At 35.5% G+C, this 24391-nt stretch overlaps 1 protein-coding gene across 1 annotated transcript in view; it reads left to right on the forward strand.

Moving 5' to 3' along the window:
• Positions 1 to 2465: 2465 nt before the first annotated feature.
• Positions 2466 to 24391, forward strand: part of LOC138711688 (alpha-tocopherol transfer protein-like) — a 43898-nt gene continuing 21972 nt past the window's right edge. The window contains exons 1-4 of the mRNA XM_069842818.1: positions 2466 to 2603; positions 9862 to 10002; positions 17550 to 17709; positions 21188 to 21437. Coding sequence (XP_069698919.1) covers positions 9864 to 10002; positions 17550 to 17709; positions 21188 to 21437 — 549 coding nt within the window. The 5' untranslated portion in view covers positions 2466 to 2603; positions 9862 to 9863. The remainder of the gene's footprint in view (positions 2604 to 9861; positions 10003 to 17549; positions 17710 to 21187; positions 21438 to 24391) is intronic.

Genomic DNA, 24391 nt, shown 5'->3' on the forward strand with positions numbered 1-24391 from the left:
AAGACCTTTAGGGAGGCCGAAACATAGGTGGGAAGATAATATTAAAATGGATTTGAGGGAGGTGGGATATGATGGTAGAGAATGGATTAATCTTGCTCAGGATAGGGACCAATGGCGGGCTTATGTGAGGGCGGCAATGAACCTTAAAAGCCAGTAAGTAAGTTATATTAATTGTAATTATAATTGTAATTTTATTCTTAATATTGTAGTTGTAATCCCCAGTTAGAGGGGAAGAGAAGGCCTGATGGCCTTATCTATAGCAGGTTAAATAAATAAATATATTTCAACAATAAAATAGCGTCTTCGTGTGTTACACGATTGCTCAAATGTGTAAAAATTTGTAAAGTGAATTTGAGAATAAATTTAAATGCCATCACATGACGGATTTGAACATATGAAAAACTTGTATGTTCATTTGTATTTTTCTGCTGCTTTCTCTCACTGAAGGTGTTTTTTATCTTGTATATCCAACAGTAATGCGTAAGAACAGGTTTACTGTCTAGACTTTGAAGCGAACCTCCTTGTACTACTACTAGTCAAGACCTGTATTCCAGGCGCATGTTATAATTCCAAAAGGTCGATGACCACACCCTCAGACTGTCCAGCTTTAATGGAATTCCGCTACGTATAATGAAATTTGAGGCTTCGGGACACGTACTGGCGATAACCGAAATCCTCCCGAAATGTAGCGCAATTTTAAAACATATGCGTTAAAGCATAAATTTTTACATTTTCTCAGAAACTTAAAAAATAAATGTTATTCCATTTTCTGTAATGGCTTTTAGGGGCTGAAAGACAATAAACACTTTTAAAAATAGCTTCAAGTGTGACCTTCTTAGCAATTCATTCGAATTATATTGACGTTAACGCTCACTGACTATATGGCAACTTCTTTTTTTAAACATGCATCCTGATAGCGCTATATTTTCACAATTGTTTCGTAATAATTCCTTCCTATTACCTAACATTATTTGAATATATTAACATTCTATGTATATTAAATATTTCAATTTTCCTACAGTTTGTATCTTATTGTTTAATTAATAGTTCATAGTAGCCTATTTCATTGTTTAATTCATGGCTTGTCAGTATATCTTTTCATTAATAATATTCCTCGTAAATAATCGTGAAAATTTTTGTAACTAATTCAACAGTTCATAGCACAAATACACTCAAAAGATGACTTTCATACTCCATCGGCAAGTCTATCGTGCTATCAAAAAGGAGTGCGTTATATGGCAGTAAAAACTTTTAATAACCTCCCTATCGATATAAAAAAAGAAACTCAAAACATAAGATTATTTAGGGCCAAATTAAAGAAGTACCTAATTTCTCACGCCTTCTATTCTGTAGGTGAATTCATGACATTCAATAATGCTTCATTAAATTGATACTAGAACTTTGTGTTGTACTAGTAGACTATATTGTAAATCTCGTCTGTATATATTTCATCTAGACTGTGACTATAAATTTAGGGCCATATTCATAGACATTCTTAGCGCGGGCTTCCGGTGGATGATCAGCGAACTAACGTTTTCCGTATTCATAAACCAGTGTTAGCGATATGATATGATATGAATCCTGTACAAGTAATCAGTCGATAGCCTGGGCTAGTTTAGCACGCTCGTAGCGCGAGCTAGCGAAATTTCTATGAATAACATCCCAAGACATTATAATATTATTAAGTTTTTTGACTTGTTCCATATTCTAGCTGTAAAGCAATGCATGAAAACCATGGAATGCTAATAAATACAATACAATACAATACAATACAATACAATACAATACAATACAATAAGTAACTCTTGTATACACGTAACTTTTAACTAACTTAATTTGTTGTGATCTTTATAGCTTGTAACTTCATTGATATGTATGTATTGTTTTTGCTGGTTGAATGTAAGAGAAGATCTTACGGCCTTAACTCTGCGAGCTAAAATAATAATAATTATAATAATAATAATAATAATAATAATAACCATAAAAAACATGCTTTTATGTCTTGTTTCCTTGTATGGGCGTAACACATTATCTATTACTGAAGAGCTATTTAATTCATTTTGCAGTTGTAGGCCGATAAAGTTCATTTTGCTCACTCCTTGTTTTTCACCGCTACTGACTGTAGAATAGATTCTTTCGAACCAGTGAGCGCTTGATAGCAGGTAAGAGTCTTTCAAGTGCTCTGACCTTGACATCTCTGGGTTAGAGTATATTATGTGTAAGTGCAGCGTATATTATAAAAAATAATGTATTATGTACTATGTAGTATATACATGTGTTACAATTCCTAAGGAGGTCATTGGTTTCTTCCACAGTTTCATTCAGTTCTCAATCGTCAGGACTGAGTCCATCACCTCAAAACTGCTGTCTATTGTAAATGAGTAATACTGCAAGCAATGATGTTTATTTTAATGACGTACAGAATGTCACAAAAAGAACTTGAACTGAAATTAGTAAAAAAAGAATAAAACTTGCAATTATCTCATCAAACGTGTGGCAAGCTGGGAGAAAGAGAGCAACAGAACCAAGGTCGCGATTCAGTGAGAAGTTTGGGAGTGAAACTATCTCCGATAGTACTTCAGAGACCACTGCAGAGAACAGAGGTAATATTCCAACATGTGAGAATATTATTCTGTAGTAAAGTGCAGAAATGAGTGCTTTTCACGATGGGGTGTCAATACTTTATAATATTTCGGAATATGTATAGTAAGACTTTCCTGTGTTAAATTTCAACGTACTTCGTTTACATGTTTCGACCTATTTTTGGGTCATCTTCAGAACTGGTCGTTGTTGGTCTTGGCGCCACTTGTTCTGTTTCCTGTGAGGGTGTGTTCCTGTGGTATAGTGTAGAGTCAAAGAGTGTGTGTGTTTTGAAGTTGAGTTGTGTGTTGAGAATTTCGTTGGGATGTGTTTTCGTGTGTCTGTATATTTCATATTGTTCTAGTGTGTTTAGTTTCTGGCTTTTTGGTTGGATGTGTAGTATTTCCATGTCTGTGTTGATGTCTGTGGGTGTGGTTAGCATTTGTGATGTGTTCTGCATATGTGGAGGTGTTTTGTAATTTTGTTATGGCTGTGATGTGTTCTTTGTAACGTGTTTGAAATGATCTACCTGTCTGTCCTATGACAGACAAGTAACAACTTTAATTATCCCTCCCCATGCATTTACTTAGTCTAAGACAGAGCATTTGCATTTTGTCCAATGCTAAATTATATAACTTGAGCAGCTATAAAATTATCTTCAATGTTCCTTTTCAAAATTATTACATTGGAAAATTGTTCGATACTCTTATTAATTAGTTCTCGACTTTCTTTATACATAGGGTTACTACAAAAAGAATACATTGTTTTGAAAATTCAAAACTATTAAAGTTATCACAAATCAGTTATATTATTTTGTGCGAGATCGTGCGTATTTGCTTGGTTTCCGCACAAAACCAATCCGCGGAAAGTCTAAAATTGCACAATCAGTATTCCCAACCTAATACACATAGAAATTTGCCTCTTCTTACCACTTAAGTGACATATTGATTTTACTGCTTTAGGCTTTTAACATATTATTTTTACACACGTTCAATATAGTAATAATTATAAATTGGAAACTTACCACTGCAATTTCACCTAAATTGCACTGTTAATTATTGTTTTTAAATATTTGCAAAAATTAAGTAAACTCTAAAACTCCACTCAAATTACTGCATTCGTGATGCAAGTAACATTAAGGAAGCCGTGAAAAATCAACAAGATTCCAGACTCATAATAGACTGGGGGAAAAAATACAGACGTATATCACGGCCTGCTGGAGTATAGTAAACACAGAAAACATTTTAAAGCAACAATGTTGAAGATAGATATTTTTGTTTTGCAAATTTGCCGTCATTGAATAGAAACCAAGATGGAGATTTCATTGCAACTAATTAGAAATTCGTCTTTCAGGTATGTAATAAACGATCTTCGCACAAAATAATTTACGATACACGAGCGGTATGTTTTCTTTCAATTCTCGGAAATTAAAAAAGCTCAACTACGTTTCGCTTTATCTAACTTTTCCTGGAACATGAAAACTTCAACATACCGCTCTTGTAACGCATATTACTATTATGAAGTAAGTGTTGAAGTTTATTTTGGGAGCTCACAAATGTTCAATATATACATCTTGTGTCACACGACACACATCATGGCGACACTCTAGTTCACCCTAAAGCCGGTGTAACATTCCTCCATCGAACTTGACACAGCTTTCGTCTTGCGCTGTTTTAACTCGTCCAAGTTACCAGGGATGTGTAAGGCTTGTCTTTCACAAATCCCCAAAGAAAAAATTTGCACGGTATATCGGGACTCCTTGGTGGCCACTGTGCGAGATCGCAGGTGTCTATTTCAAGGCGAACCTAGTACTATGGAAGAGTTTCGTAAATATAATTTATAATTTTTAACACCCCGAAGACAGTGGGGTTGTGAGAAGAAGTTTGCTCCCGTCAACAGTTCAAACTAACAGAGCAAATCCTTGTCGATGTCATCGATAGCATCTTAACTAATATTCTTCCGCAAGCGCAACAATCAGAGATGCTGCAAAAACAGTGTGCATTATCGAAATTTCTAGAAATCCTCTACCTAACAACGGTAAATGCATATGGATATTACAGATAGTTTTTCTTTTATAGAAGAGTGAAAGCGTCTATTTCTTTTGTAGTAACCCTGTGCTTTCAGTAAAAGAGCGCCAATTGTATGTCTATGACTCAACAAGATAGGAACCGCCACCAATAAGTTCTAGTTTAACACGTTCAGGTTCGTGCAAACAAGAATTGGGAAACAAATTCTTCCTGAAGAAGTTCACAACACTGATGATGTGTTCTTTAAATGTAGCATTTGAAGATTATTAGTTTAAATATTAAGGAAGAATGTGGATGGAGTAACCATATGCAATATAATTAACATTTCATTCATTCATTCATTCATTCATTCATTCATTCATTCATTCATTCATTCATTCATTCATTCATTCATTCATTCATTCATTCATTCATTCATCTGCCCAAGGGCAGATCTTTCACTGCAAACCCAAATTCCTGCAATCATTCCTATTTCCTGCCTTCCTCTTTGTCTCCTCATATGATCCATATATCTTAATCTCGTCTATCATCTGATACCTTCTTATGCCACGAACTCTTTTCCCGTTCACCATACCTTCCAGTGCAACCTTCAGTAGGCAGTTTCTTCTCAGCCAGTGACCCAACCAATTCCTTTTCCTCTTCCTGATCAGTTTCAGCATAATTCTTTCTTCATCCACTCTTTCCAACACAGCTTCACTTCTTATTGTGTCTGTCCATTTCACATGTTACATTATTCTCCATATCCACATTTGAAATGCTTTTATTCGCTTCTCTTCACTTTGTCGTAATGTCCATGTTTCTGCCCCATAAAATGCCACACTCCGTACAAAGCACTTCACTAGCCTCTTCCTTAGTTCTGTCTCCAGAGGTCCGCAGAAGATGTTCCTTTTTCTTTTAAAAGCTTCCTCTGTCATTGCTATCCTCCTTTTGACTTCCTGGCAGCAGCTCATGTTACTGCTTATAGTACACCCCAAGTATCTGAAGCTGTCCACTTGCTCTACTGCCTCATTTACAGAGTGTAACAAAAGTTTCTGGTACAGTGAAAATTTTACTTTATTTCTTAATTTTTTGTGGTAAATATCACAAAATAACGCCACTTTATAGCCTAGTGAACAGTCCTTTCATTACTGTTCTTCAGTAGTTGGTATTACATCCTTTTTTTTTCAAGACACTGCAACACACGTCTACCAAAACTATCTGTGAGTCTGAAAATGTCTTCCTGACTAATGGACTCCCACTCTTCCAACACTCGGGCAATCAACTCATTGCGATTTCTTGGTCTGGGTGTTCGAAACACACTTTCTTGTAATCTGCTCCACAGGTGCTCTATGGGATTTAAATCTGGAGAATTTCCAGGCCAGTCTGTCCAGACTTTGATGCCAGAATTCTTTATTATGTCCAGTGTACTCTTAGCTGTGTGGTCTCTGGCTCCATCTTGCATGAGGAAAGCAATATGTTGTTTTGGAAATTTAGTGGTATCCCTTAGAACTTTAGAATATGCTGGGAGAATGTGTGTGCAGTAATATTCGCCATTCACAGTTTTCTTCTCATTCACTATAACAAGTTGTGTCTTTCCATAACGTGAGATTCCTCCAGCCACCATAATCTTAACGCAAAACTTGAGTACCTGCGTAGGCTTTATAGAGGATGGATCCGCTGTTCGAATTCTGGCATTTTGACGGTTCGGAATAGAGTGAAGTTCCACAAGTGACTCATCCGTGAACAGAATATGAGTCCTTAGAATTCTGGCAGTAGGTGTGTATCCTTCTTTCAGCAACCTTTCACAAAATTTAATTCGATCGGATATGTTCTTTTCACTCAGCATTGGCTTCATTCTTGGTACATAAGACCTCCGACCCCAGTCCTGACTACGACAATGCCTACTGATTGTCATGTGTGGAATGGTTTTGTTTATAGAGCAGTAACACTCCGAAAAATTCAGCCTTGTAGCCACAGCCCGAGTTCCTACACCAACCTTGTCCTTCACCCACTCCCTTATTTTTCTTTTTGTTTGAGGTGACACTTTGCTTGGTCGGCCTGATCGTTTAGCATCAGAAACAGAACCATCTGTTTGATTCTTCCATTTTAAAACTGTTGTTGGTGACATTTTCAACAACCTGGCAATATCTCGTACTGATTTTCCAGTCTTGACCAAGGCTTGAACCTGAGACCGAGCATGCTCACGTTTTGTTGGTGCCATGGTGACCTGAGTGACTAAAAATAAGTGTCACTATCGTTTATTAATATTACGCATTAAAATTACATTTAACTGGTTTATTATCCGAAAAGTATAGAAAACTAAAGATGTAACAATAATTCCTGGTACGTACCAGAAACTTTTGTTACATTTTTGTGTTCGAATAATTAATATTGAAAGAAGATGACACTTAATTTCAATCATACTACACGATAATTTATTGATTAAAGAATATAAAACAATACTCACCAGAATTAAAATCAGAAATCACAGGAAAAATTTTTGACCTCGTAATTCACACTGCCTAATTTTACTACAAATTAACTCATACTGTTAATATATTGAACACCTGTCTTCAACAATGTGACATTTCCCTCCAAATTATTAATAAAGAATTGGATCACACCACAATCAAGTAGTAACAATTCCGGCATCATAAAATTTGGTCATCATTCCTGGGTAAATGGGAACTAAACAAGAGAATAATTTTAACAAACTGTACCAGAAACTTTTGTTACACTCTGTAGAATTCGCAAGTTTATCTTCTGTATTTTTCTTCCTTTAACCATGGTCTTCGTCTTGTTTGCATTTATTTTCATTCCATACTGCTCACAGCTGTCATTTATCTCCAGCAGAATATTCCTTAGTATCATCTCCTCTTCTGCTAACAACGCCATATCTTCAGCAAATCTTAGGCACTTTATTCTTCTTCGTCCTACTATCACTCCTCCCATGTTCTGAAAATAGTTCTTCACTGAATCCTTCAAATAGATGTTGAACAGGGTAGATGATAAAAGACATCCTTGACGTATTCCTCTCCAAATTTCACTTCCTTCTGAAACATTTTATTATGTTATAATATTTGGCATATTTCGGCTACCAATTCATGCATTGTCTGTGAAAACAGAGAACTCTTTAGATATTGTTTCTCCACAACAAATTCTAATGGTGTTTCTTGTCACTTCATATAAATAAACCGCGTAGGCTTGTATGGGTTGTTACGAGTCTTAGCTGTGTCCACATAATCACCAGTTCATCACACTTTTAGACGTTTTTACACACAAAATCGTCTCATTGCAACAATTTATCATCGACTAAATCCTACATTGACAGTCTCATTTTCATCTACATTACTTAATTTCCATTTTTTAAAGCAAAAATTACAAAAAAGTGTAGTAGTAGCGATAGTAATATATTAGTGAACGTGACCTACCTGCAGCGGTCTTTGAGGGCTGTCCTTCCTTAAGGAGATTCAAGAATAATTTAAAGAGTTGTGTATAAAGTGAAAATTAAAATTAAGGTAACATTCAACATTTAATTTTTTAAGGTGGCATGTATTTATCTAGCCTGACGAGTTTACTTCCTTGGTTTGAATTGTAAATTATTTAAAAATAGCGTGTAAGAGGGCCTTAGACTAGAAATGTTTAGTTTAAATGTAGTTCTGTTTATAAGTATGCATAAGAATGCAATTATTTGACTTATTTGAACTGTTGTATCAGTGAAGCGAGGTGAGTCAGTGAAGTTATGGTTTTACAGTGCAGTGAACAGTTCCGATCAGTGATAATTTATAGCGTCAATGAAATGTGTTCTATAGTGTCAGTGAAATGTGTTACAGAGTGTCAGTGAAATGTGTGCTAAAGTGTCAGTGAAATGCGTCATAGTGCCACTACAGAGAATGAGATGAGAGTAAAGTGAAAGACTATTGAAAATTATGTAGGACCTATACATAATTATGTAGGTTGTGTTGTAAAATTAGGTGTTTTATTTTATGTTTTATTATTATTGTGTTAAATTGTATTGTGTATTCTTATTGTATTGTGTATAAAATTGTATATGTGTTGTAAATTTTATTATGTATTGTAAATTTTATTGTGTATTGCTTATCATTTTAACTGTGTATTGTTAATATTGTATATACCGGGTGCTTGCCCACTTGCAGTGTAAATAAATACATACATACATACAATAGCAGTAGAGGTAGTACAGGGACATCACTTTATTTTTACCAACATTTTTAACATTAACCTGGCTATACTCGGAAACACTGTTGCCCCCTTCCATTACAGGAGTTTGATGTTACTAGTGCAATATGTAAACAAATCATTTTACTAGCTATAGGAGGAGAGAAAAGTAGTGTATCCATTTATGTTACAGGAAAATACAGTAGGCCTATTACGATTTTCAGTTTGATCATCACTTTTACGGTATTAAAAAAACAGTAGAGTAGTAACAATATATTTTTTTTTCACAAACTGAACTCTTCATTATGTAATCTCTACTTTATTCAGCATATTACCAACCTAATTTACTCCTGAGAATTTTGTGAGCACTTCCGTAAGAAACCCCAATTTCTACAGCTAACTTCTTGACCGACTTATTAGGACTTCGCTGCATCCTTTCTCTAGCATCTTCTACAGCATCTTCTGTCATCTTTGTTGACCATCTTACACTTTTCTTCCTTTCTGTACACTCTGTTGCTCTAAATTTATCTACCAGATTAATGACATTTCTACGAAAATATTCCATAATGATATAATAAGAAAAGCGTGAAAAAAACTGTTGTTCACATTCGTTTATATTGTAATTCCAGTTTCCAACATCGTCCTTCATAACTACAAACAGTAAAACAAAACTGTTGTTTAAATTTATTAATGCTGTTAAGTACCGTACCATATTGCAGGGTACCGTTCTTTCGGTAACTCTAATCTTCACTTGTGTAGCATAACTGAATTCATCCGTGTGGACTTAGCACACGATACCTGTGTGAAAATAAAGTTCAATAATATAAGTTCTTTCTTCTATAGAAAACGCAACATATTTCTGAAACACACTGTACTCTGTACTGGTTACTTCACTGCTAGCAACAGCGGCCGTAAGTTTGTGTGACTGACGTTAGCAAGGACATTAGTGAAAGGGGTGGGAGTCAAGTATATTTAGAAAAGCAGGTACAATAAAAATGCAAGTAAAAATAAAGTGATGTCCCTGTATGTAGACTATCACTCGAAATGTAAGGAGTTCTCATGAAATTACTGATGTTATTCACTTTATATATTGTAGCCATGGTCCTTCCACCCCCGTCTAAGGAGGTATTGCAACGCGTAAGGGAAGAGTTTGGGCTGGACGAGCAAGGAATGAAACAGGGGGTACAGGTGATAAGAGAATGGCTGGATCATCAACCCCACCTGCCCCATGACTGCGGTGAGTGTACCAGATGAAATACTGATTCAAAGGGAACCAAACGCGTACTGAAGTATATTTTTGTGCTTTACTATTCTTCACTTTATCGTCAATTACACCATCTCTCTGTTAATTCCATTATTTGTCCCATGGTCTTGCTTGTAGAGATCTAGAAGCAAAAATGACCCAACTCTTGAAGCTCCTTATAGAGAACGATTCACACCACAATGATTTAATAACGGTTTTCAACCCAGTATTATTTGAATATTACAGGAAGATATTTCACAACTGTCCCTCGCCGTGGCGTCGTGGTCTAAGGCATCTGCCTAGACAAGAGTCTAGGGAGCGTAAGCAATTCTGCTCCTCGCAATGCCGAATGAGGGCGGAAAGACACGAATGTTATACCTGCTATGCTGAATGACAGCGACAGTCGTAAAAGAGGAAGCAGGCAATACTGCTTCTCGGAATGCCGTGCGGTCACGTGCTCACTGATGTAATAATATAGTTTTTATGTTAAAATATATCTTGAGGTAGGCCTAACTGAATTTTCGGTCATTGTCTGTATTACAGAGGTGTGAAAATTATTAGAATAATCTTAATTTTAAAGGTTTTTTGATAGTTCCTTCACAAATATTCATTGAATTGATGAATATTGGTGTATATTACTATACTGATGTAGGATATATTTACTACTAACAATGCCGGAAAGCATTGTTGTACATTGGTATTTTTCTTATTTTACAATTGTTATGGGAATTCAGAAATTATTATATTATGTTGGCGGAATTGGAAACATCAAAAATTAATTAAGAAATGCTTTAAACAAATTGTTCTTTGCGTTTATATTGTTGTGAAGTTCAAATGAACGTATACATCTGTTTTGTGCATTAACATTGCCATTTTAATTGTAATTAGATTTATTTATATTTAATTATAATACAGATAATGACCGCAAATTCAGTTAGGCCTACCTCAAGATATATTTTAACATAAAAACTATATTATTATATAAGTGAGCACGTGCAGAATTTCCCTTCTCATCTTCGGACAAACACAATAATGGTGAATCATGTCATATGTACGCAGATGCTGAAATACAGGTCTTTAAAGATAAGTTTAATTTAATTTAAAATACAAAATCTCCACACCGCACGGCATTCCGAGGAGCACTATTGCCTGCTTCCTCTCTACGGATTTCGCTGTCATTCGACATAGCATTCGCCTCTTTCCGCCCTCATTCGGCATTGCGAGGAGCAGAATTGCTTACGCTCCCTAGACTCTTGTTCTGCTAGGACTAGCGTTACGGAATGCGCGCTGGTCGAATCCTCATCGGGGAAGAAATTTTCTCATGAAATTTCGGACAGTGTACCGCAGAAGTGGGTAAAGTCAATCAGTGGGTGTAAAATCGATCATTTGCGATTTTTATCGAACATATATTTTCTCAGTTACTTGTTAAAATTTTGTTATGCTGACTTCATTGCCTGCGCATGCCAACAATGGGAACACTGCGTAATTACCGTTGAAGTGAAAATGTTTATTTTCAACTTTTTCTCTTAAACGAAAACAAAGTTTTACAAACTCTAAATTATAGTCAGCAGCGAAAGGAGACAGGAAGTATACGTAAGTACTTTTCGTTGAGATTGTATCCTGAAATAACAGTTTTGCAGTTCGTAAATGTTAGTATTGAAACTTATTATTTTAAGAAAACTTGCACCTTTGTAGGGTTAAGTCGATCATGCCATCGACCTACTCGAAACAGATAGGACCAGCAGGAAGAATAAATTGTTCACCGAAATACCTCCAACTAACACTTATAAACAGAAAAGTGTCATAGTATAGCTTATATTGATGGGATAGTGGGGAAAGAGGAAGACGAGATTATGGTGAATTTCTTGCGTAAGAGGAGCTCTGCCAAAGGAACATATTTTGTACACCCCTCTGTACCTGACTATTGGAACAACGTAGTTTCTAAAGTCACATGAGGAGGGGACGATTTCAAATAACATCTGATATAAACCTAAGCAATGTTGAATTGCATTTTAGATTATAATTGAAGGGTGGTATTTCAACGTAAGTTTTGAATTCTTAAATCTTTGTTTGTTGGTATGCGAAGTATTAAAATGTGCTTTTATGTTTTATAAGTTGGCAATCATAGTCATGTTTGTACAGTGGAGACCTATAGGCCTAATTGTATCGAATAGTATGATCACAGTAACAAAAGATACAGTATATAATGCTATAGATATATATTTAAGATTATTGTTTTTACACCCTTATAACAAATAAAATATATGTAATACATTTAATTTGTTTTTTTTTTTAAACATAAGCAGTGATCGACTTTACTCCGCAATATTTTAAAATCGATCTTAAACTAAAAATTCAATGGTGATCGACTTTACCCTATTTAAGCAGGTAACTTCGATCACAAGTCAAATAAAGAAAACAGTTTTTTATAGATTGTAATTCAATTCCTGTAACTTGTCTTCATAAGTGAAGGATATGACGACAAAATGCTATTTTCTGAGGAACTTCGCTACATTGCATTACCTCAATATCATTAAAAAGTTCCAAAATTTTGATCGACTTTACCCTCTTCTACGGTATGGGACCTGTGCCTACCCAGCATCGTGATGCACTTGGGGAGCTACGATAGGTAGCGAAATCCGGTTGCGAATGCCAGCTATAACGGCTGGGGGGATCATCGTGCTAACCACACGATACCTCCATTCTGGTTGGATGATCGTCCACCTCTGCTTCGGCATGTGGGCGTGAGGCCAGCAGCCGGCTGGTCGGTCTAGGCCCTTCACGGGCTGTAACGCCACGGATTATTATTATTATTATTATTATTATTATTATTATTATTATTATTATTATTATTATTTGACAATTAATACAACATGCAAGAAATTAATCTGAAAATAAGATCTTATTAGGGCCTAATGCCTAAAGGCTATTACAAACAAACACGATTCATTACGATAATCCAACAATGGCAATTCATCCCGAGAATTCAATAGCTCTGTGCTTCCCCGCACTATAGTCCCGTCGCTCTAATTTCCGGCAGCCAATCGCGTTGCAGGTCGCCTACATTTAAACGTGTGCGACTTGTGATTCGCTGATGAAGACGTTATTCATTTCTTAAGGCTCGATAAATACTTAATATAATAGATCGCCATTTTGGCTCTTTCGTTGCCGTTCGCAGAAAGCACACGAGGACGTTATTTGCCGCTCAATTATTTGCTGAATTACATTGCGTTTGATTTATTATCATAGGAGCTACGACATGATAATGTTTAACGGTGTGGCAAAAAGATCCCTCCTATGGTAGCTCGGCAACGAAAGAACAAAAATGGCGAACGATACTATCTACATAGATTTTAAAGAGCCTTCACTTCCTCAGACGCCGGGAATAACAGCGTCAGGACTATACAAAGTTTAGGTTTAGGACATTATTGAGGAAAGATATTTTTTTTAGTTATGCATGTTAATTTCGTTTATTACCATTGTATTTTACTGTATGATTTATAAATATTTATCTGCTACTGAGAACAGACCATTTTCATAACATCTTTGAAATTCCTTTCGGGTTACGACAACAATTGACGTGAAATGAATTTCAACAGCCTAAGCGATCTAGTGTGTATAATACCACAGCTCTGAGGCTCTGAGCATGCGCAATGCGTTGAATTTGAAACTTCGAAAATTCAAGTGGGTCTTTTTTTTTTTTTAATTCTGACCCTATAGTTTAAAAAACCTTATCTCCAATTTATAAAATTTTCCAGAAAATAACTTTTTATTATCAATCAGTTTTTGCCCAATGTGAATACCAGAGGTCTGCATCGGATGTTTTCGCTCGAGCGCCAAGTAGTTCATAGCATAATCCGATAGGTAGCGCACATGCATGATGGGTAAAATTCTCACGAGCGATAAATCCTCGAACGGTATAAGCCGAGCGTTAGACATTCCTTCTTGTTACAGTGATGAACTGTGTAGTAACATCGTAGATGTTTATCATTTCAAAACTTTGCAGCGTTTAACTAACCTCTCCATAGTACAACTACAAAACTTGCTTTAAAATGTAATATAAATGTTGTAGGTAATTTTTTTTTTCCACACGGGATTGATTTTGTTTTTGCCACATCTGTTAGATGTTATTGGATGTAAATGTAATTATTATAAACGGAGAACACAATCACGATAATGCAAGAACTGTATCAAGTTTTCTAGTAATAATAATAATAATAATAATAATAATAATAATAATAATAATAATAAAATAATAATAATAATAATAATAATAATAATAATAACCTCTAATAAATAACTAGTGTATCAATCTTTGCGTCTGTAACAGTTGTGCAGCATGATTATTCGTTTTATTATATTTTCTGTGACGTTATCTCTGTACTAATATTGTTATTAATCTACTGCTATATCAATAATATTTTGTAAAACGTTTCTACATTGTCGCAATATATAGGCGGAACACTATGTATGAACCTATCATATTATATATGTGGTAAATCAAATATTGAATAATTAGTAATTAGCAATAATAACTGTATATCGAAGTTTTTCATACTATTTTATTTATAACATCATGTTCCTGTTTTGGTACGTTCCATTGACTGTTCCATTAACGTTTGTCATAAACGCAGAAAATAAAGCCTTATTTTTACCGTGTGAGCAAAACATATGTGTATCTTATCTGTCGCCTTCCATACAAGATAAGACATGTCGGTGAGATGACCTTGTACTGTGCTTCTATTTATTACGAGCGTATCACGACCGATCGTATCTCACTCGAGGGTGCGACACTCGACCGAGTTCGAGCGAACGATTTAACTCCAATGCAGCACTCTTCTGAATACCTTAAAACTGCTTTTGGGACAGAGAAAAATAATAAATCTGCAACATAAACTGCAAGGCAATCAAATAATATCCAAGGAAAACAATATTATGGACTTATAGGGCTTTGTGATTTATTACAAACAGTACTAGACTCCTGTTAAAATACGTTAACTTCCTCTATTCTTCGAAAGCATTTAGTGATTTTTAAAATTCCAAATTTCCTAAATACATATTAAATCACCAGCATACAATTAACCAGTTGCACTTACGTTACTAGTGACTGGAATATGCCCACTTTTTAGTGAAGTATATCATGATTAAATAAACCAAATAGTTGTGTACTAATTGGATAACCTTGTCTCACTCTCACATATTGCCTAAGTTCTTGTTTATAGCGTACTACGTTATGCAATAATAATTGTAAAATTAGCATTTATTTTGTCCAAGCCTTGACTCCAGCATTAAGTAACATGTTACAAAAAGTAGCGTCTTTAAATGACAAGCAAGTTCTCGCCATATATTTCTTGCAACAATTAAATGAGTTATGGCACATTGCCCGTTGTCATAGTTTCAGAGATCTTCATTTTTTCACTTCCTTCTCATATAAAAATCATTATTTCGAGTATTTCTCGGAATAAAAAAAACATATCTTCACCATTTCTAACGCATTAAGAAAGGTTTTCTGCCTGTTTATCCGTCAAAAAGTTTTTAATCAATCTAAGAAAGGCGCATTCTCTAAAAGAAGGAGAATGGAATACTCCTATAATAGTAATATGCGTTACAAGATCGGTATGTTGAAGTTTTCATGTTCTAGGAAAAGATTGAAAAAGCGAAACGTAGTTGAGCTTTTTTAATTTCCGAGAACATGAAAACAAACATACCGCTCGTGTATCGTACATTATTTTGTGCGGAGATCGTTTATTACATACCTGAAAGAAGAATTTCTAATTAGTTGCAATGAAATCTCCATCTTGGTTTCTGTTCAATGACGGCAAATTTGCAAAACAAATATATCTATATTCAACATTGTTGCATTAAAATGTTTTCTGTGTTTACTATACTCCAGCTGGCCGTGATATACGTCTGTAGTTTTTTCCCCCCAGTCTATGATGAGTCTGGAATCTTGTTGATTTCTTCACGGCTTCCTTAATGTTACTTGCATTACAAATGCAGTAACTTTTGTGGTGTTGTAGAGTTTACTTAATTTTTGCAAATATCTAAAAACAATAATTAACAGTGCAATTTAGATGAAATTGCAGTGGTAAGTTTCCAATTTATAATTATTACCATGTTAAACGTCTCTAAAAATAATATGTTAAAAGCCTAAAGCAGTAAAATGAATATGGTGCTTAAGCGGTAAGAAGAGGGAAATTGTTATGTGTGTTACGTTGGGAATACTGAATGTGGTATTTCACACTTACCGCGTACTGGTTTTGTGCGGAAAGCAAGCAAATACGCACGATCTCGCACAAAATCTATTCTCAAGTCTGCTTTGTCTACCACAAAATAATTCCACCAACATCTATAGACTACTAATAATAAATCTGTAGCCGAAATTTTTTTGGTAATTTTCGATTTTCCAAAAATAATTGGTCCTAACATATATAATTAACCACCCTGAAACCGAAAATCGCATTTTTGAATTTTTTGTTTGTATGTCTGTCTGTATGTTTGTTACCTTTTCACGCGATAATGGCTTAACCGATTTATATGAAAATTGGAATATAAATTAATTTCGTTGTAACTTAGATTTTAGTCTATATGGCATTCAAAATACTTTATTTAAAAGGGGGGTTATAAGGTGGACTGAATTAAATAAATCGAAATATCTCGCTTATTATTGATTTTTGTGAAAACTGTTACATAACAAAAGTTTCTTTAAACATTATTGTCAATAAGTTTTATTCCTTACAAAATTTTGATAGGACTGATATTTAATGAGATAAATGAGTTTTAAAATTAAAATAACGCCATCTAAGATGGTGCAATGAATTAAGAACAAATGACTTCGTCTATAAGGGGCCTTGGACAACAACAATCGAAACAGAGGCCTTAGACATCAACAATCGAAAGCTATTAAACATAGCCTACAGAGAATGTTTCTGTGTTTGTATGAAGTAATATCAGAAGCTAAATTAACCGATTTGTATAATTAATTATTATTTCACCATTGGAAAGTGTAGTTTCTCTAGATGGACATAATGCTATAATGTTATTACAGTAACGTCTGAGTAAATCGAGGACAGGTAAGATTAAATAAAATAGCTTCTTATGCACAGAAAATTTGATAGGCTATTTTGTACATTCGTTTTCTGTATTTCTTAAAATAATATTTATGTACACTCAATTTAATCTCAGAGAATTAACGAACAGCGAGAGTGTATTGATTTAGTATTGAGTAATAGTACGTTAGCTTAGCAATCCATTATTTTATAATTCAAATTTTAACTATGTTCAATTGAATCGTGTTAAAATACATAAAATATATATGCAATAAATGCAATACAAAAAAATTGGGTAATGAGCGAAGCAGATTATCTTGCGCTGTTGTAAAAGTTGTTCCCTGGATCAAACGTACTATTTTAATTATGTAATTACTTTATATTTATTTCTAACAGGTGCAGCGGAGCGCACGGGTACGGCTAGTTAGTCAATAAATCCGTAAAGCAGAAATGTGTTGTATGGAATATTTAATAGTTTTAATGCCTCAACAGACGACGCCAGACTGGAGCGGTGGATCATACGCTGCAAGAACAGCCTGGAGAGGACCAAACACTCGTTGGACATGTACTACTCCCTGAAGACGGTTGTGCCGGAGATGCTGCTTGACAGGGATCCACAAGCCGATTGGTTCAAGACGTCTATTAATATGGGGTAACATTAATTTATCACTGAACTTCTACGGGTTTTGTACGCTTTCCTTAGTTCAACTGTACTTATTTTAATATAGTTTTCATTACAGCCTACAATAGTACATTATGCAACGAGCCTATAATGAACGTAATTAAGAAGCGAGTATGTATATTTATGAAACGAGCGCAAGCGAGTTTCATAATTTTCATAGGAGGTTCTTAACTACCATTATAGGCGAGTTTCATACGACTTTTTGTGCTCGACCATATTTCTATCATGACATTATTATTTTTATTGTATCTGTCTTGGAGCAATGTTCCGTATGTTGTGAGATGTGCGCAGACGCGAAAGTATTGATTTTTTTTTCCGAGGAACAGATGTCCACATTGACCTTGCTAGGCCATAAGAACCTACAGAGATAACATTGAAATTAAATTAGACATTGAAAAATGAGATGACAAATTGAATTTATTTGAATATTATTTACAATTAACGCTAATAATTATAGTAAAAGAACATAACCTTCTGCGATAGTATTGAATTTCCAGCCTCCGTGACTATTCGTTAATTCTCTTTCGATTGCATATCCGAGAATAATCGATACTTGTGGTTTCATAACGGTAGAAAGCTGACCTGTCATTGGCTGAACAGTTGTAACCTGAGTCGTCATTGGCTGAAAGACCTGACCTTTAATGAGTAGGTGTACTTTAATGACATGCATTAAAGATCTGCTACATTTCGGCATGGTCGAGCATAAATCACATTTTCGCAATGCGATATACAATTAAAGATTAACGTTATGGTCGTACTGTTACTTTCTTTACAAATCGGCTAAAGTGTACTGTATCTCAATAAATTGAATTTTGAGAAGGGATGTTTGAGTCGCTTAAGAAACTTCTTGCCCCAGCAACTAAAACTTACCCTAGTACACACCCTAGTAATGCCGCACTTCAATTATTGTGACGTTTTGGTAAGTGACCTAAGTTCTGAACTGTCAGTCAAGTTACAGCGATTTTTACAATTCATTTATATTATCAGATATGCCTAGTAATATAATATAATAAGTATATATAAATTTCAATCATAAGACACATCTGTTTTGCAAATGGTTATGAATATGGAATATATTAACGTTTTCGCCTTATTGGGGATCATCAGATATAATAAAATATGTAATCCGAACCTTGATCAAATTGAGCAAATAACAAATGAGCAATGTGTTATACATGGTGTTGGATCTTCATGAGCTTTATGTATAAAACTATAAATAAAATGAAGGATAATTAATTTCAATGTGATGCAAACTTATAAAATTTAAATTGAAATTGATTGTGTATACATATAACTCATGTTACAGTTTGAATTCAAATTAATATATTAGAATTATACGATTTATCAATGATGTTAAAAAATTATGAATGGGATAATATCGGATTACAACACTTGCAAGTAAAAGAAAGCCTTAAAATTTATACAGATAATCAATATTACAAGTTACTATTCTCTAAAGAAGCTTTTGTCATCCAGTCTGCTGTCAAAAAATCTGAAAGTTAGAATTTATAAAACAGTTATATTACCGGTTGTTCTGTATGGCTGTGAAACTTGGACTCTCACTTTGAGAGAGGAACAGAAATTGAGGGTTTTTGAGAAAAGGTTCTTAGGAAAATATTTGGGGCTAAGAGGGATGAAGTTATAGGAGAATGGAGAAAGTTACATAACGCAGAGCTGCACGAATTGTATCCTTCACCTGACATAATTAGGAACATTAAATCCAGACGTTTGAGATGGGCAGGGCATGTAGCACGTATGGGCGAATCCAGAGTGTTAGTTGGGTGGGCAGATGGGAAAAGACCTTTGGGGAGGCCGAGACGTAGATGGGAAGATAATATTAAAATGGATTTGAGGGAGGTGGGATATGATGGTGGAGACTGGATTAATCTTGCTCAGGATAGGGACCAATAGCGGGCTTATGTGAGGGCGGCAATGAACCTCCGGGTTCCTTAAAAGCCAGTAAGTACAGTAGCGTGCAAATTAATACGAACATTTTCTGTCATTGTTGGCCTCTGATCTGCTCATACCGCTTTAATTGACATCTGTAGTACATGTAATTCCATTGTTAAAGGTCTGTCGTTATTAATTTTTTATAATATATGACATTTTGCCTGTCGTTTTGTACTTATGAGCATTTCACTTGTGTAGAAGCCTTAATACTGCAATCCTGTGTACATTCTGTCGTCTTCACAAATGGATACAACTCCACGAAAACGGTCTAAAATTATAACATTAGCAGAGCATTCTTCTATGACACAGAGGCAAATTGCTGCAGAATGGCACATCGGTTTGGCTACTGTTAATTCGATCATAAAACGATACAGGGAGACTGGATCCATCACACCCCAGAAAAAAGGAAACTGTGGCCGGAAAAGGAAGACTTCACCTGCAGATGATTGTTTAATTGTCAGGAAAAGTAAATTAAATCCTAGACTAACTGCTGTCGACTTAACCCGCGAGTTAATGGCTACCACTGGGGCGAATATTCACGTCACAACAGTGCGGCGTAGGCTTTTGGAAGCTGGACGAAGGGCTCGTAAGCCTATTAAGAAGCAACTGCTAACCCCTGTTATGTGCAAAAAACGCTTAATGTGGGCAAAATTACATCAACACTGGACAGTGAATGACTGGAAGAATGTACTTTTTCCCGATGAGTCTCATTTCGAGGTCCACGGCCACCGTGTTTCTTACGTACGGAAAGGATCCGAAAAAGTAACAGCAGCTCATCTCCAAAAAGCACCCAAATACCCCCCTAAAGTAATGTTTTTGGGTTGTTTTACACATGAAGGTCCTGGAGTATTAATACCTATCAAGGGAATGATGAATTCTGACAAATGTATTCACTTATTGGAAACCAGAATCGTACCCCAGCTGCAAAAATCATTTCCGGATGGTAGAGGTGTGTTCCAACAAGACCTGGCACCATGCCATACGTCTCGAAAAACTACAGAATTCTTCAACAAGAAGAATATTCAGGTACTCCCCTGGCCAGGCAACTCACCCGACATCAACCCGCATTGAGAACTTGTGGTCAATTTGCAAAAGAAGAATGCAAAAAATGGATTGTTCTACAAAGGAGAAGATGATTTCTGCCCTCATTGGTGTATGGTTTTGCGATGAAGAAATGAAGAATACTTGTGGGAAATTAGTGGAATCTATGCCAAATCGTCTCAGAGCTGTTATTAGGAACAAGGGAGGCCACATAGATTACTGAGGTATGTCTTAGATTCTTTTTTTTTTATCCCGCTTGAGTGTTTTTGCATAAGTAATTACGTTGTTCGGATTAATTTTCACGCTACTGTAAGTACTATTCTCGAAAGAAAACCGTGCGTTGTTTGTGATCACTACGGAAAATTTGAATTTGAAAATAAAATATACTTTGTGCCTTTAATGTGAATCAAAGTATATTAATAAGGCCTGTTAAACCTGTTTTTCTTCTCGCTTTCAGATACACCTGTCCGTTGTCGAAATTGACGAAGGATCTCAGCAGAGTGATAATGCTGGGTTGTTTAAATCCCGACTCTACGACTTTAGTCACAAGTGACATAGTGAGAGCAAGCTTGATGGTTCAAGACATCAGAATGTCCGAAGATTACTGTTGCTCCGATATTTACATAATGGATTTCGACAAATTTACGATCGGACATTTCTCCAAAGTCACATTGCCTATTTTGAAGAAAATAGAAGTATGTTCCATGGTAAGTGAACATATTTATTAGGAATTGAAGTTCGTTTCAAACCTGCGTTCCGCAAAGACAATAGACTGAAAATATGAATTAAATGAATTAAACGATCATACATTTACTATACACTTCCCTGCTGTAGAACGAGGGGAAATGATTCTTATTAAGAATGTTCCAACAGGACACTAATCCACTGCCTTCAAAAGTTAGGTTAGGTTGGGTTGCTTTGTTTCCTTCGCTATGTATCCATGCAGTAGACTCACTCCATGCTAATTCTATGACTGAGAGACTTACACTGTTTTCGCTGTAAGAAAAATCCTAATGTAAACATAAAGCACGTTATACATCTTGATTACCAGGCTTCGAGACTTTGGACCCGATACAATAAGTTTACTGTGCATGCACTATAGGTTGTTGACTCGCTGCAGGTAGATAGAGATGTGTTGAGGTAACAACGTTGCTATTTAGAGTAGAGTACGGTAGTATGGGGAAACACATATGTACATTCTGAAAGTAAATATACATTACACAATGACAATGTCAAAAGAATGTGAAAAGCATTTATTCTCCTGTCTTTTATAAGCATTTGTGGTTAATCATACACAGTGTTAATAGTGGAAATAAACATGTAGCAATTTTAATTTCTTCATCTATCCTATTGGTCGTCTTTAGTAAGTGCAGTTACAGTACCAAATTGCAGTCTACTACAAGATACATTCTCAGTGTCTCAAACGTAAATCTTTTTCGGTTATCTGCCAAACACAATTTGTACTGTGAAAAGCTGCGCTCTACATCGCATGACGTGATAGGAGCAAAACGAAAAAACCTAACATCATTGCAGTCTCTAAGAGACAGTCCTTTATTCTCGGGTGACTCTATGTCCACTAATTTGTTGTTTATGTTACACAATGTTCCATATCCGTTATTTTTACATAAAATTGATTTCCACTTCTGTTTTACACGTTCAGTAACCGGTGTACTTGGTGTCTCATTAATTCTCTGTGTCATTTCCTCAACTAATTTGAGGGCTTCCGGCATCTCTTGCTCTGACTTTTCTAACCGTGTAATAGTTTCAGACACAGTCTGAAAATAGGTTTGTATGAAAACCAAATTATTATTCCTCAGAACCTTCAAATTCAGAGCGTTTTCCTTTGCGTATTTTTTGGCATTCATTCTACAGTACCCCCACCCACTGTACGCTTTACCACTATACTCAGTACGCCGTTAAGCGGATTTCCCACTGAACTGCTCTATCGGGTCCGAAGTCTCGAAGTCTGTAAATTACACAACTTTTAACACTGTATCACTTCGGAATATATATGATAAGAACTTTCTTGTGTTAAATATTAACGTACCTTGTTAACATGTTTCGACCTATTTTCGGTCATCTTCGGAACTGGTCATTGTTGGTCTTGGTACCTCTTGTTTCCTGTGTGGGTGCGTTCGTAGTGTAGAGTCAAAGAGTGTGTGTGTTCTGAAATTGAGTTGCGTGTTGAGGATATCATTGGGGTGTGTTTTCGTGTGTCTGTATATTTCATATTGTTCTAGTGTGTTTAGTTTCTGGCTTTTTGGTTGGATGTGCAGTATTTCCATGTCTGTGTTGATGTCTCTGTAGGTGTGGTTAGCATTGCGATGTGTTCTGCATATGTGGAGGTGTTTTGTAATTTTGTTATGACTATGATGTGTTCTTTGTAACGTGTTTGAAATGATCTGCCTGTCTGTCCTATGTAGAAGTTGTTGCAAGTGTTACATTTGGGTTTGTATATGCCTGTGTGGTTGTATTTGTTTGTTTGTGTTGTTTGTGTGTTGAGATGTTTTTGTACAGTGTTATTTGTTCTGTATGCGATATTGTATTTTAATTTCTTGAATGAGGTTGCAATTTTATGTGTGTTTATGTTTTCGTATATTAGTGTGATGTATTTTTTGTGTTCTTGTGTTTGTGCTGTATTCTTCTGTTTTTTGTGGTTTTGTTTTATCTTACTTATTATGTTGTCTTTGACTCTACACTACAAACGCACCCACACAGGAAATAAGAGGCGCCAAGACCAACAACGACCAGTTCCGAAGATGACCGAAAATAGGTCGAAACATGTTAACAAGTTACATTAATAATTAACACAAGAAAGTTCTTAGCATGCATATTCCGAAATAAGCACGTTACTGTCATACCCGTGATTGGCTCTCAGTCGAAACACTCACATGACGCAGGAAAATATAGTTCGTATTTGGAAACCACAATCTTGTATCATTTGAAAATAAAAAAATTGAATTCTAGTTGTTAAATGCGATGAAACATATAACTTCACTCACATGTAAAACACTATGTAAAAGAAAAGCTACGTTTATATTTTGTTATGTACTATGAACCCGGATGAATACCAACAGTAATACCGAGGTAGTCTGTTCTTGTAACAAGCTGGCGTCACTTGAGCTCGTAGTTGTTCACGTAAGCACGTGGTACTAAAGTTTGGCTTCTGCATCCTCGGTGTGTGTGGTTATTAAATTTAAGAGTGGAAACCCTCACAAAAACGGAGAAAAACAAGTAGTCTTAAATGTGTATAATAAGTTAAGTGAGTAGAATCCAACGTTCCGGCTGGAAGGGTTTACTGACGCTGTTGAGGACCGTCTCGTCATAAATGCTGCCGACGAAAGTTCTGACGACTCCGATTAGAAGGAATAACTCCTTTGTCTGCCAGCAATTAACCTTACATCTAAGTTTAAAATAATTTAATTACAGTAATTATAAAGTAAATGTTTCCTAAGCAAACGAATGCATAGTAGTGAGGTTAGGCCTACTTGACGAGTAACGGGAAATGTTTAACATGAAACAGAATGTACAACAGTAGGCGGGAACAAGTACTGAGAATCTATGGCGCCAAACAGCGGCCAATGAAGTCTCACTTCAGTCACGTGCTATTGTTTACATTAGGATTTTTCTTACAGCGAAGAGATTATAAGTTAGATGCAAT

Source organism: Periplaneta americana, chromosome 13, assembly GCF_040183065.1.
Source record: "Periplaneta americana isolate PAMFEO1 chromosome 13, P.americana_PAMFEO1_priV1, whole genome shotgun sequence".
In the NCBI taxonomy this organism is placed as follows: Eukaryota; Metazoa; Arthropoda; class Insecta; order Blattodea; family Blattidae; genus Periplaneta; species Periplaneta americana.